Source organism: Eptatretus burgeri, chromosome 6, assembly GCF_056783735.1.
Source record: "Eptatretus burgeri isolate ZD-2024b chromosome 6, Ebu_testis_v1, whole genome shotgun sequence".
Taxonomy (NCBI): domain Eukaryota; kingdom Metazoa; phylum Chordata; class Myxini; order Myxiniformes; family Myxinidae; genus Eptatretus; species Eptatretus burgeri.
The window spans coordinates 59,905,224-59,919,701 of NC_140966.1; the positions used below are offsets into that span (position 1 = coordinate 59,905,224).

General features: G+C 42.8%; 1 protein-coding gene across 2 annotated transcripts in view; it reads right to left on the reverse strand.

Annotated features, from left to right (window-relative positions):
* LOC147024893 (protein patched homolog 2-like) overlaps positions 1-14,478 on the reverse strand; it is a 66,592-nt gene that overhangs the window by 36,311 nt on the left and 15,803 nt on the right. For both annotated transcript variants that reach the window (XM_085885257.1, XM_085885258.1), the window contains exons 4-12: positions 9,066-9,264; positions 8,586-8,655; positions 8,018-8,109; positions 4,732-4,936; positions 2,868-2,989; positions 2,357-2,504; positions 768-899; positions 416-571; positions 188-286 (exon numbers count right to left, since the gene is read on the reverse strand). In XM_085885257.1, coding sequence (XP_085741383.1) covers positions 188-286; positions 416-571; positions 768-899; positions 2,357-2,504; positions 2,868-2,989; positions 4,732-4,936; positions 8,018-8,109; positions 8,586-8,655; positions 9,066-9,264 — 1,223 coding nt within the window. The remainder of the gene's footprint in view (positions 1-187; positions 287-415; positions 572-767; positions 900-2,356; positions 2,505-2,867; positions 2,990-4,731; positions 4,937-8,017; positions 8,110-8,585; positions 8,656-9,065; positions 9,265-14,478) is intronic.

Consider the following 14,478-nt stretch of genomic DNA (forward strand, 5'->3'; position numbering starts at 1 on the left):
GGAGACTGCTTTGGCAGCACCAACGCTCTGCACAGAGTATTGTCCCAATGGATGGATGGATGGACAATGTGTGCCAGAACCAAGCAGTCGAAAACACAACCTAATTATCCGAATGACCAAATAATGAGTCGTCGTGTCATTCTCCACAAAAAATATAATGTAAAATGTAAGGTTGGCATCCCCTTACATTGCCAGGGATGTTTCTGTTGATGCTTGTCCAGGCGAAAACGTGAGCCAACAGAAAAATGTCCTTCATTCCAGATCCAAGTGCAATAAAAGGAAGAACCTAGGATGCAAGGTTGCAGCAAGTCAGCAAGTGGAAATAGAAAAAAAAGTAAAACAGGAGTACATGCATGCAGCCATGTTATTCGACGTATGGGAAAGATTCCCAGTCAGAAATAGTGTGGCACACTACCTGGGTGCTGGCCGCATTGAAATCCAGGCCGAGAATCGAGGAAACACCCAGGGCAGCAGCTACGGATAACACAACCACCATCAACCCCGCAATCCCCACTGCACCTTGGGACTTGGTGCAGTCACACTGAAACAGCGCCATGCACGTAAAGACCAACTGCAATGGAAGGCAAGGAGGAACAATCTTCGAGCCTTTACATAGTCAACGTCTACGAGACGACATCAGGTCCACGATGAGAAACTCAATTCCGGTGCAAAGAAAATGACATCAGAGCTTGCTCGACATCGCGCACAAGGTACTCGTGCACCATGTAAGAGTGACGGACAGTGACAAATCAGCACCTGGGGCATACCATGAGAGCACATGCCGTAGCAACGCGGGCAGGCCGGAAGTCAGAGAAGGCCCAGAGGAGGTCGTGGAGGGAAGTGGTGGAGAAAGCATGGACCTGCTGAGATGAATTTGGTCTTACACTTCCATGTACCACCTGCATACACACAAGGTGCATACATTCAAACAGAATCTGTGGCTTACGGTGCGGTCGGTGTACTATTTGCCATCACAATATTTAGTCAAGCGTGGTACGAACATTCCTGCACATCTTTTACAAAACTATCAAGTCCATTTCTGAGTAAAAATACATGTTTCTGTCACCGATACTTTCCTACTTTTGCTTCAGTGAAAGTATTGCAAGGTTCTCAAGAGCATGATCTGTGACCCGAACAACTTGGAGTATCAAAGAACAATTTTTAGGATTGAGAATCCATTGAGCAGAAAATGCAAGAGCACAACAATTTAGTTGTTTTAAAAACAGAAAGGCTTAGAACGTCCAACATTTCATTGAGTTTGTGGCCTACATTGCAGGACTACCACAGACCGAGCGTCGCCACCTCTTAATGCCCACTTGAAAGGGAAATACAAACAAGGCCTACAATGGACCGTGAAGCCATGCTGTAGCTATTTCATGAGCATCTTTTTTGATAAGACTTCTCGGAGTCAATCGCGCTTTTAACTTTCTCACTCCCGTAGTGCTCACATTTTGGTGAACTTGAATGGTGTTCCTGTTTTCAACTAGTTGCTGCATTAACTTTGAAGGCGATGCTGGTGCATTAGCCGAATTGTTTGGGTGGAATGAAGACATCGTCTTGCCGGTGAAGGCTAGTGTCGATCTTCATCGGCAGACAGGTAGAACAACGGATGGAATAAACTAAACGTTGATTGTCAGATGCTCATCACCGTGGGAAGCAAAGAGAGGCTGACATTTCTGGCATCAACCCTTCCTTTTGCTCCGGAAAAGGGTTGACGCCCGAAACGTCAGCTTCTCCTTGCTTGTCGATTTCATCCAAATTTTTGAGTGGTTTCCGTTGAAAGGTATAAAGTTTACAACCTTCAGACTACAAATAGAAGTAACCAATGCGGAAACAATCTTCATTGTCAGCTGATAACGAAGTATGTTCTGGTCAAAGCGAAGCACAGAGCAGTTATAATCCAGAATGGAATTGTGGAGCATTGAGCACCATTGTGTCCAATTGCAAGTTCAAGAGATTTAAAAGGTTCAGGTGAAACTAGCTCTTCACAAGCTGTTTCTCAGCAGTGCATATAATGGAGTCACAAGGAAGTGTGGCTTGTGGCTTAAAAAAATAACCAAGGGGTTTCCTTAAAATTGCTTTCTTAAAAACTTTTTCACTTTCTAAAAAGGATTTCTGAAAAGCATTGAGGATAAACGGGTAAATGGATATTGGTGGGCACGATGGGCTGGATGGCCTCCTACTTCCTTGTATAAATTAAAGCATTTAAATGCTTAATCGCATGACAATTTCTTCAACCAACATTATTTTGATTGCACAAATAATTATTGGTCCCAAAACACCCGATCGTTTTTGTTTTCTTCCATCTCAAGCAGGGTTACAAGTATATAACGCACATCATGATAGCTGAACTTACACGCACAAACTTGCGCTGCCAGGCATCCAAGATGGCCGACGCCTTTTCTTCACTCCAGCCAATGTCCCGGATATCGTAGTTATCTTTGTAGGTTTCATGCAGCTGTTTGCTGTCCATCAGCACAAACATTGTCTGGAGGGCCTCAGCACTGCACACAAGTCAAGCAAAAGGTCCCGAACAAATCAGAAACGAAGCATGAAAATAAATTTGCATTTCATGTCTCAAGGACACAATCTTGTTTTTCTCCAAACAACTCATGACCCCTTCTGCAAAGCTGATACACACCACTGTTCGTTCACCTATCTTTCCTAAATTGTAGGAAAATTTGCTGCTGAACCTTCCTGGAGCATTGGAGTTTGATAATTGCCAATATTGCCTAATTACTACGACTTGCTCCATGGCAACAGCGACTCAGAAGGAAAGTTTTCTTTCTTTTCTTTGCTTATATACTTGTAGCAAGTGTAACAACGACACCTGCGATTCACTGGAGTGAGTCAAACCTTTTTCCTACCTTTGCAGAATCCTGCTAGCATTTTCTCGTGCACCACCCACAATCAGCTCTCTTTGCCAATGCATGAAACGCCGTGAGAAGCCAGAACAGCCAGAAGCAAGCTCATGCATCACATCCACTGGCTGTCAAGGAGGACGAAAATAAAGAAACAAGTAACTAGAGAGTTCATAGAACACAATACACCGTGCGGTGTTTAAGTATATATACTTCAATTCTAATAAAATATGATTTTAAAGATGGTTTAAAGAATCCATAAAGTTTTGTGTAACTGAAGCAGTCTTATACACCACCCTTATACCCTGTAATAAGACAATGCTGAATTGCATTTTAAGAAATGGAGGCTTGATTGATCACCGTAGAATGCAGCATCAATCGGCAGCACCCTCTCACATGGCACGCCCTCTCATACTATATATCGATAAATATATATATATATATATATATATATATATATATATATATATATATATATGTATATATATCACGGTTCGTGGAAGTATTATGAAGGCAATTTGTGTTCTACAGCGGTAAAGTATATAATTCAATTTAAATAAAGGTTTAAAGAGTTCTAAAGGTGTATAAATAAATAAATTCCAGGTTTCACCACCATTTTACCCAGTGTCTATTACATCACCTCATCTGACATGTTGCATTAGTTATTCGTGCCTGTTGTTTGTGTCCTTTATGCCATCCTTAAAAACAGAAAGTTTCCTGCTTGGAATGATTTTCAGTTTTGTTTGACTGCCAGGGAGGCAGAGAGAGTAAAAATATTGTTTCACTCCTCACTGCACATGCGTGATCGGGATGAATTCAGAGCCAAACTACTGTTAAACGTCAGCCTTGTCTTCAGATTTATGTTCAAATCCTAACATTTCAATTTAAATAAGTTGTTCCTTGATCATAAACTGACGAAAACAAACTGATAAGACAGACAGACAGACGGATATGAACCCATTGCTTAATCCCACTTTTCGCTTTGCGTGTGCGGGGTAATTATGTCAGTCTAAGGAAATACTTTTGTGTATATATATATATATATATATATATATATATATATATATATATATATATATATATATATATATATATATATATATATATGTATTCAAGGTGGTACGCAGGTTGTTAAATGCTAAATGTATCTAAATAATCCAAGGGGGTATGTCAGTTATGGGGATGGTCAAGTGGATATCAATAAATAAATAATTCAAGGTGGTAATAGGTCACGATGATGGGAAAGTGTATATAAATAAATAAATCAAAGTTGTGTGTTGGTAGTGAAGAGATGGTCAACTGGATATAAACAAATAAATAAATAAATAAATAAAGGAGGTGCGTTGATGGTGGATATGGTAAAGTATATATATATATATATATATATGTGTATATATATATATATATATATATATATATATGTGTATATATATATATATATATATATATATATATATATATATATATATATATATATATATATATAATTCATGTCGTGGAGATGGTTAAGTGGATATAAATAAACAATGGTTCACAAAAGCATATACAATCCTGTACTATTCTCTCCTGTAAAAAAAAAAAACAATAATTCCTGAATTTCCGAATTGGCTCTGATCACAAAATAGTTTGAAATGTCTCATACTCAGACATTATTGCATACATGGCTGAATCTGAAAGAAATCCGAGTCATTTTAAAGTGGAGGCTTTGGACGGAAGCCCAGACGGATGACCATACGGACTGACAGGACCCAAAATCTAAGCCCTCAAATGTGCTGATTCATCGTTGGGGGGCTAAAAACAAAAAACAGGAAACAAATGGGATGTTTCCTGATAAAAAGAAAGAAGCATGACAGAAGTACACTGCTGTTACCTGGCCAGTCTGCTTGTTGGGAGCGCTATCAGGACAACCCGGGTCTTGCGGATCCAAGCATGGGCGGTCCATATAAGCCCGGCCCACTTGTGCACGTTCCAGCAGCTCTTCCAGGTCTCGTAGGTTCAACAGGTCTCGGAAGGCCTCCATACCTCTAATGAGTTCCTGTGGGTCCAAGTTTGTCCACCGGTATTCCAATGCACTCCTGGTTGAAAGCGGATGCAAGTGATGCAAAATTGGGCATCGATTCGGATGATTGAAGCATGTTTACCACACACCATTATTTCATAGTTAGAAAAAGCAAATAATTAAAGATGCGAAGGCATATAGAGCATTAACAAAACTGGAAGCCTCTGCAAGGGGATGACGTAGAAAGTGAAACTGGAAAGTATGAACAATCACCTCTCATAGAATGATGAAAGAATTTACGATGAAGACAGAATCCCACACAATTCCCAAAAATCTACAGTGGCATGTTGCTCAGTGCAGCAATGCACCATGCAGCCAGCATTGCATCCATGCGTCGATGCTTTCAGAAAATGCTAACCACTACCGACTACTTCAATCTTTAAATCTGATTGCAGAGTTAGTTCGGCAATGGCAAGGTACATGACACTGAAAAAGAATAGGTTTCGCACAGTAAAGCCCACCAAACTAGTCTCGTTCAATCTCTGCCAGCCCTACCCTCATCAAAACTCCCAAGGCCCGAAGCACCCCCCAGTACACCCTTTTCTCCCCACACCCATTCCCCTGCTTCATCCCGCCCCCAATGCTTGCATTCCCACACCACAGCATGGCTGCTTGGCATGCAGCACCACAGTGCGCCTTTCTCCGCCATTTAGTTTGCCTCGCTGCCCAAGCGAAGTCGCTTTTGTGTGCCGCACTGGTTATGCTACTCCTCGCGTTTGTGAAAACTCCTCTCCCTCCCACCCCCATCACTCCACAAATTCATCCCTCCCTTCAAACTACTCCATTCCCTGCATCCCCCTACCTTTTACTTGTAACTCACCCTCTGTCTCCACAAGCCATCTCACTTTCTTTGACCTATTTCAAGTGTGCACTCGAAGTCCCATGCTTGCAGAACATGGGACTTAGAAATGCATGGCTCTGTTCCTCAAACACATGAAAGTCATCATATTCTTGCTATCTAATCTTACACTCGTTGTAGTCATATTATTATCATTCTTAACGTTAAATGCATTGAAACTTCGAATTTGGTCTCTGGCCAACTGTCATCACGTGGTAAATGTAGAAGGACATCAAAACCAAATTTCGTCTTGGATCCTATAACTGAGTGCTGGTCCCATAACTCCCAGAAGGGCCTGTGAATTCCTCATCTCATGGGAGAAAGTTACACATCTCGTGGGAAAATTCCACCTCTGGTGGGAATGTTCCATAATTTTAAAGATCATGTCCCATGTGCAACAAAAACTGCTGCAATGTTGCACAAACGAACCCTTATCAAAGCAAATCAATCGAACATGATGTGCGCATTAAAAAAAAAGAAACCATACTCGAAGCTGGTGTTCCCTGGATCACATGTACAGCACATACAGTGAGAAAGAGACCACCAACTCTTTCAGGAGTCAAAAATGTCTCCCTCACTGGTGGCAAAAAAGTATCCATTTGCATTATGACCTTTCACAAGAAGGTCAGAAACAACCTATCTAATGGCTTTCATACCGTGGGAACTTTACAAGCCATACGAGTCTGGTAAAACCGCAAGGGTAGTAAAATTACTCCCGAATTTAGCACTTTTCGCACACCCTACGGCTGCAGAAGCAAAGGCCTTCGATCAAGTCACATGATGTTCTTTCCACAGTGCTGATGCAATATGTACTGCAAAAGTTTCAATGCTTTACTAATAACTGCAGGCCATCCTTGAACGTGAACCTTCAATCCAGGATGGAAACCTGCACAAGGCCAGAGCTACAAAGAAAACTGTGGGTTTAAAAGGACTCTCGATACTAATTTTTTGAGCCCATCCCTAACATCTGGACGTATTCGGGAACCCCTCATCAATTGACGTCATCTTCCATCTTTTTTAGCACTACCCGCCCAACTCTTCAGTTGCTCGCTTCGTTTCTGTCAGTCCTGGAGCATGTATTGGTTTTACAATCAAAAAATACTCACGGATGGTTTCCCAGATTGCTCTAGTAAATTTGTCCTTGTTGGATGAAAGGTGATCAGAATCACAGTTTGGTCATCACGTGACAACCAGCACAACAAACCGACAGCATCGGTGAACAAAGCTTACTGATGATATTATCGAATAGGGAAGTTTACTTCTAAAAGATCTGCCAGTGAAACGAACTATCAATAAAGCAACCAGAGGAAGTGTTTTCTCTGGAAACCAATAAAACTTTTACCCATGGGAATCAAAACAACTGTGACAATAATCAACCAGTGAAATTAACTTTTGTTAGTTAATTTGTTAGTTAACCAGGACTAGGAAACTGACTGAAAGAGCAACCAATGGTCAAGTGTTCGACAAAACTAGCAGAAGATCTATCAGCGTAGCCATAGGAACAACAGATGATGTCATACACCTTGAAAAAAATCACAGCAGCCATAAGATTACAGTGCACTGGTGCGCTTGACGTTCGCTCACATCGCACAAAGCATATTCCGCTACTAAATTTAAGTTCATGTGATTTGAACTGTCTTTGACATTCTCGAGGCATGATTACTAATACTTCAGGATGTCGGATCCCCAGAACAAATGATGTGCCAAAAAATGTCAGGAATTGCTTTGAGGGACATCAAGCAAACGCTGCAGATCTTCAGTGCGCCATGAGGTGAGAGTCACTTCACTTTTGGGATGAAAACTTTCCTTGGAGCGATTGCAAGTACATTCTGCCAGAACGGCGCGTAATTGCAAGGCAAGGCCATCTCCCGGAAGCTTTACAAATGACATTTCCCGGACATTGACTGCACGGTGAACTTGGACGCGTACGTCACGTAGCAAAACTGCTGTGGGAACTTATACTATTCATGACGCGTGAGAAACAAACGGAGATTGTACCAATGTAACCGCTACGTCAATCGATTGTCCAATAAATTTCAAGGGATCACACACCACAGCCCATCCCCTATAGGAGGCTTCATGTCACGTTATACCAGTGGAACCTTCATGAAAAGTCAAATCAGTATAACAGCCTATCATGCACAAGGAAAGGAAGGGAAGCACATGGAAACATGAGCAAGAAAACAACTGTTTACATGAGCCCAAGTGTGCCCAGCTGTATGCCAACAATCAAGCTAAGTCCCACACATGCAGACTTACGACAAGTAGAATTTGCCGCTCTGCAGTTTTGCGCCGTCCCAGAAGCAGTCGAGGGGGGTGACCACAACGCAGGGGATTAGGCGTTCCATGGCCTGCCAATGGACAATGCCGACCAAACACGAGTGAGAAGGGTTGAGGGTGTGCGGAGGGGGTTAGCGCCTGGTCGGGGTTTCAGGCAGCTGCTAATGGTGCAGGAATTTACAAAAACACACGGTGCCTGGTCAAAGTGTGAGAGTTTAATCGGCCCCATTTGATGGCTAAGCAGCCTGGCTTTCCCTGCCTAGCTTCACTCCCAACCCCCACTTATCCCGCCCACCGTGCCCCCTTTAATGACCCTTGGTAGCTCCAACTCCGTCGTCTCCACTTTTCACATCGCCAAATCTTCAAACCTCAGAAAGAAATCTGAAAGGCCTCACCAATTCCCCCCATTACTTTGGTGGCTCTGATTTACCTTTACATTTCAACCGTCAAGTCTCTTACTCCGACAATATAGAAAAACATTTTGGCCTGATCGTCTTGCATCATGATAACAATGTTGTGAGAAACAAGTGAGTAAAAAAATATTCACCTGCTGTAGGATGTAATTCTCCGTAAGTGGTATTCCAGCCTTGTAGCAGATCCTGTTCAGGTCCCAGGTCCTGCAAATAATCTCAGTCTCAATGGTGGAAAGTATACCGAGTGAGGTTTTGGAAAGGAGGCTTGACCTCCACTAACCTCCATCCATTCACGTACAAATACAGGCATCTATACCCCCCCCCCCCACTTCTCCTCCCCGCACTCTATCACGAGCATTTATCTGTCCCCCTTACAAATCCGACCTATTGTCATACTCCCTAACATAAATTGTCAAATGATTTTGTGGCTCCATCAATTTTGACAAGTTCTGCTCAATATAATGTTCTCCACTCACTTCATTCTCCCATAGATTTATTTTGGCCAAAATTGGTTCCGTGGTCTATGCCCCACACATTCAGCCGTAAATGCAAACGCTCTACTCAGCAAGAACAGATAAAACAAAAAGTCACATTTTACCAGCTGGTCGACTTACCTGCCAAACAGTCTGACGGTGACGCGGCTCGCGGCCTTCGCCGAACGTAGGTGTTGGGTTAAGGCCTCGGCCGTCAGGACTCCAGCAGCATCTCTTTTCTCAGGACGCGGGGTTTGGATGAGGGCTTGGAAGCTTAGCTGCCCGTCAGGGCCGAGCTTGCTCTGGGTGTAAGCAATCTCTTCGCTGAGCCGACCACCCGCTGCGGTAAACGATGCGGTATTCTGGTTAATGGCCCACATCGCTTTAATGCATAGGGCATAGCAACCGATACGGATGTGCAGGAGCGCCATCCAGTCTCTTCTGTGCGGATCTCACAACTGATTGCATTGCAAGGATTGTGCGAGCTCATTGGAACATTGGCTTTTGAAGATTAAACTCTTTTTTTTTTCCAGAGAATTGATTTGTTGAAAAATAAACTATACGAGTGTAATGCTATTATACATCAAAAACCCAAAAATAAAATAAAATCACATTGCAATGTGTAAATGTCTTTCGCTCCGGCTTAACCACTCAGCCGGTGTACGTTGTTAACCACAGAGGTGGAAATATCTGCACTTGCAAACGATTTGAATGATCCCTGAAAGCACAGCCATGGAATGGACCACTACTGATATGTTTGTAGGTTGTGCAGATATTGAAAGCAAAACAACCTACAGGTTGAAAACAACAAGTTGATAGAGGTAAGCTTATAGAAACTGTTTGGCCTAAATGGCATCCCCGTCTGAGCACGCGACTTAAGATGCTGGGGTCCCAAGGTTCATATCCCATAATCTGTGTCGACTTATCCATTCTCTTCTATTCCCCTCGTCGTCCATGTAAATGCACATATTGTGTATGTGCAAGCTCCTTGAAGAGCCTTCGATCAGGTTAAAAGTTAAAAAAAAAAAGACGTATCACCACCATACAGGATGTGCAGGAGCTAGGTGCAAAGTAGGAGAAAATTTGAGGGAAATTGTTGGTTTTGGAGTCAAGGGCAGAAGGTTCAGGTGGCGTTAGGCCGAGGTTTGCCACCATGCGTGCTGCTGTGGGTGTGTGCAGGATTAGCTGGATTACTAGGAAACCCCACTGGGTCACAGGAAGTCTCCCACTGTGCATGGCACTCAACATAATTTTTATTCTTCTTCTTCAACTTCTACTCCTTCACCTCTTTGCACCACCCTTTGTTATCCTACTCATTTTGCCTCCAGGTAATACCTCTAACATCCTGACTGTGTAGAAACTGTGCCGAGCTGTGGCTTGTGGACACCAAGGACAACGCAATTGTCGTTTCATCGTCCAACAGCCAAATGACCAACCCTATGTCCTTGTGATATCAGGAAGCTTCGCATCGATGTGAAATTGTTCCTCATCCACTCACAATCAGCAACTGATCAAAATAAACTCTTATTCATAGTCAATCAGCTTTGGCCTTGTAGTGAGTGGGTATTGTCGCAGTCACGGAGGCCTTTATAAAACCATCAAATCAATGTTGAGTGGGAAACAATTTCATCCCTCAACCTCTCAGCTACTTATCCTTCTCATCGATCATCTCGCTCGCTTTCTCTTCCTGTCCATCTTTGCTTCGGGACTGGTTGCCGAAGCAAGCGTTCTCCAATTGCACAGGACCACTCCATGCCGCCCTTTTGGGTGAAGGTCTTGGCCTCTGATGCTTCCTTTCCACTCTGCCAGCAGCTTTTTTTCTTCTTCTTCTATTCCTCTCACAACAGCTCTACTCTCATTTCCCAACTCGCTTACCTCAAAGAAACACCCACCCACCTCTTCCCATTGGCTCACCCCTCCCTTATTCCCCCCGCAATCATCCCCTCGCGATTCCATTCACGCATGTGGCAGCACACAAGGGCGAAATTTGTCACAATATGTTGCTTTCAATTCAGCCAATCAGTCATTAGGCTGTGGAGGACAGCTTGGTGGATGTCCGGATTGCTCGGCTCTGCCTGCGAGAATGGAGGCTCATTTTGCATTCCGTTTTACTACTTTTGCTCGCTGTTCAGCTGGGAGTCCCCCCTCCATCTTACGATGCAAGATCCTTACCTTGCAGTGCCAACCCCTTTTATCAACCCTGCCCAAATGATTTTCCATCATCCGACTGAGATTGCACAAAATAACCACAACATGCATTTTCATGAAACTGCACAGCAACTTCGGACTATATCATTCAAATACAGTTGGTCGAGAACCAGAGTGAATGAGTGTCCATGCGATTTCCCAACGATCAATTATTTTCTCTTGACTTTCGCTTTGAATGTGTGAAATAATCATTGGTCAGCACGAGAGTGGCAGCAAAAGATTAAATCTGTGAGACCTGATGCATCTGGAAGAACACCTATGTTTAGAAGGCCTCTGAAGCAGACGTGAGAGCTTGCATCAAAAAGAGAAACGGAGTTCTAGAAGCTGGTCTCACAAAACATTAATGGCTTTATGCATCAAAACCACTATCTGGAGAGGAAGATAGTCCGCAGGCTTTTAACTGGATGCATTACAATTAATCTACATTGGATAGGCAACCGGTTTTTGGCTGAAGCATTAGAATTAAGCTGCAATGGATAGGCCACAGGCCTTTGGCTGAAGCATTAGAATTAAGCTGCGCTGGATAGGCCACAGGTCTTTGGCTGAAGAATTAGAATTAAGCTGACAATGTAGCTTCTGAGAAGCCAATAGGCATTGTGTGTAAGGCTGCACAAAAGCGCTGGACTGGGGGAGGGGACGGGTGGACAGCAGCAAGCACGTCGTGGCCAACAGAAAACTTCAAAACAGAAAACATACATTCAGCTTATCTATAGTAGAACTTCTGAAAAGTTTGTTATTAAAAAAATTGCAGATTATATATGTCACTCATATGACAGATGAATACTAGCCAGGGATAAAGTGTAAGAAACTCTCAAGGGCTGCTGGGATATGGCATGGAATACTTTGCTGAAAAAACAGCTTTTATAAGGGATGTCTCAAGCATCCATCACATTGGTAAACGGAATTATTTGCTGAAGATTCAGGAAATTTATGACAAAGCTCAGGTTGAGATCGAGGAAAGGGGGCGCAACATACTGCAAGTGAAAGAAATCCAGATGATTCTTCACATGAGATGGAAGGATGACACTTGTAGATTGTAGACGTTGGCTTCCAGCTTTTTTGACTTTATCATTGGCTTGGCTGAGTGGTGTATACAATTAACACACACACACACACACACACACACACACACACACACACACACACACACACACACACACACACACACACACACACACGCACGCACACACACACACACACACACACACACACACACACACCCCTACTTTACATGTGTATGGCATGAGCCACTCTAATTATGTTAATCGCAGTCGGGGGTTTAGACAGAAAAAAGGCCACATTTAGCAGGCCAACGGCTCCTAAAGGCAGACTCGGTGAGACAGTGGAGGTCGCAGCTGAAAAGTGAGATTTTCCACGTAGTTGCCTGCTTTCAGTGCTCAGCTCAATGAGACAGCATCCTCGCTCCTAAGCATGTCACCAACAGTAAAAGAACCACCGATGGAGTGATTATATATGTACTGTATATATATTATAGTATTTGTTATTGAACATTTCAATGGTGAAGAAAATAAACTTTTGAAATTATATTTAAGTAATGGTTTGACCTCTTTTTTTTATTTTATTTTTTACTATTTTCCCACATTGTCTAAGGCTCATTGAGGAGCATACTGGATACATATGTCAGCAGACATCAACATTCGTTTTTACATGAATTGCAGGGTCATTGAAGGCAACGGAGAAGTCAACAGCGTGTGTGTGTGTGTGTGTGTGTGTGTGTGTGTGTGTGTGTGTGTGTGTGTGTGTGTGTGTGTGTGTGTGTGTGTGTGTGTGTGTGTGTGTGTGTGTGTGTGTGTGTGTGTGTGTGTTAACTCCCCTCACCTTTCTCTTCCAGCCAAAGAAAACTACATAAAGCAACTAAGAGAAGCTAAACAAAGTAAGCCCCTTGCCCTTTCAAACCCTACCTGGGTCCTGGGTGTGAAACAGCAAAGGGGTGACCTTGTGTATCTTTTCTTAGTTGATTTATGCAGTTTTCTTTGGCTGGAAGAACAGGGGGGTCAATTATAAAGACCTCACCACCTGGGGATAGTTGATTTGGTGACATCTGATTTGTTGTTCCCACCAATTGTGGATCAGAGACATGCTTGGTGTGTGTATACACACACACACACACACACACACGCACGCACGCACGCACGCACGCACGCACGCACGTACGCATGCACGCACACGCACACATCATCAAAAGAAAAGAAATTAAATGTAATGGATCTGGGATGCTGAAATTGGCATCCAGTCTACCAGAATTATTTGATGGATCTTAAAGATCCCATAGTGTTCTTCGTGAAGAGTAAGCAAAGTATCACTAGCACATTGGCCAAATTCCAAATTCCTGCCTTGACTTCCCGTGTGGGAGTGGCGCCCCAATATAGGATTGTAACCCCATTCAGAGAAACTGCTTCTGCAGCACGGGCGCTCTGTGTAGAGCATGGTTCATAATCTGATCTCAATAGATCTGTACACTTTCAGTTATTGGTTCACAAGCGCCAGCCAGAGTGACCACTATATCGTTATGTCTGTCTGTCTGTCTGTTGGGTCGGCGATCCAGTCTAAAAAACATTTTTCGAAATTTTTTTCTTTCTTTTGATCTACCCTTATTATCAGTATTTCCGTTGATATGTTTGTCTGTATGTCTGTCTGTCTGTTGGGTTGTCGATCTAGTCGAAAAAAAAAAAAATTCAATTTTTTTTTTTTTGAGATTTGTTCTACCCTTATTATCAGTATTTAAAATGGCGATTTCAGTTAATACAATGGCGATTTCGATGAAACTTGATTGGTAGGTTCATACCATGACCTAGTTGTGTGCAAATCAGAACCATTGCTATGGACACCACCGTTGCCTAGCAACGGGACTTTGAAATTTTTGAAAAATCATAAAAAATTATTTTTTTTCGAAAATCAAAAATTGGGCCACGAGCAATTGTGGGCAGTACATTCAGCCATATTGTCAAAAATTTCCAGCCGGATCCTATGAAAACTGTCGGAGAAGATAGACTTTGAATGAACCCTGGTCGAAAACAATGAAAAAACGAAGTTTGTTATATCTCAGAGACTATGAGTCAGATATACATGAAACTGGTATGGTAGGTTCATGGTATGTCCTAGTTATGTGTGAGAAAGAACTGTTGCTATGGACCCCTCCGTTGCCTAGTAACGGCCAAAAAACCTCTAAATGTGGGGGTATTTTAACGAAAAAACAATCTGCAGCATTAACCCTTGAAGCTGGAATCATGAATTTTCTTGTGCTTAATCCTCAGGTCATTCCCCATCGAACGGACCCATCGCGTCAGGTTCTATTGGGTAGTCGACTACCCATGTCCGCCTACTG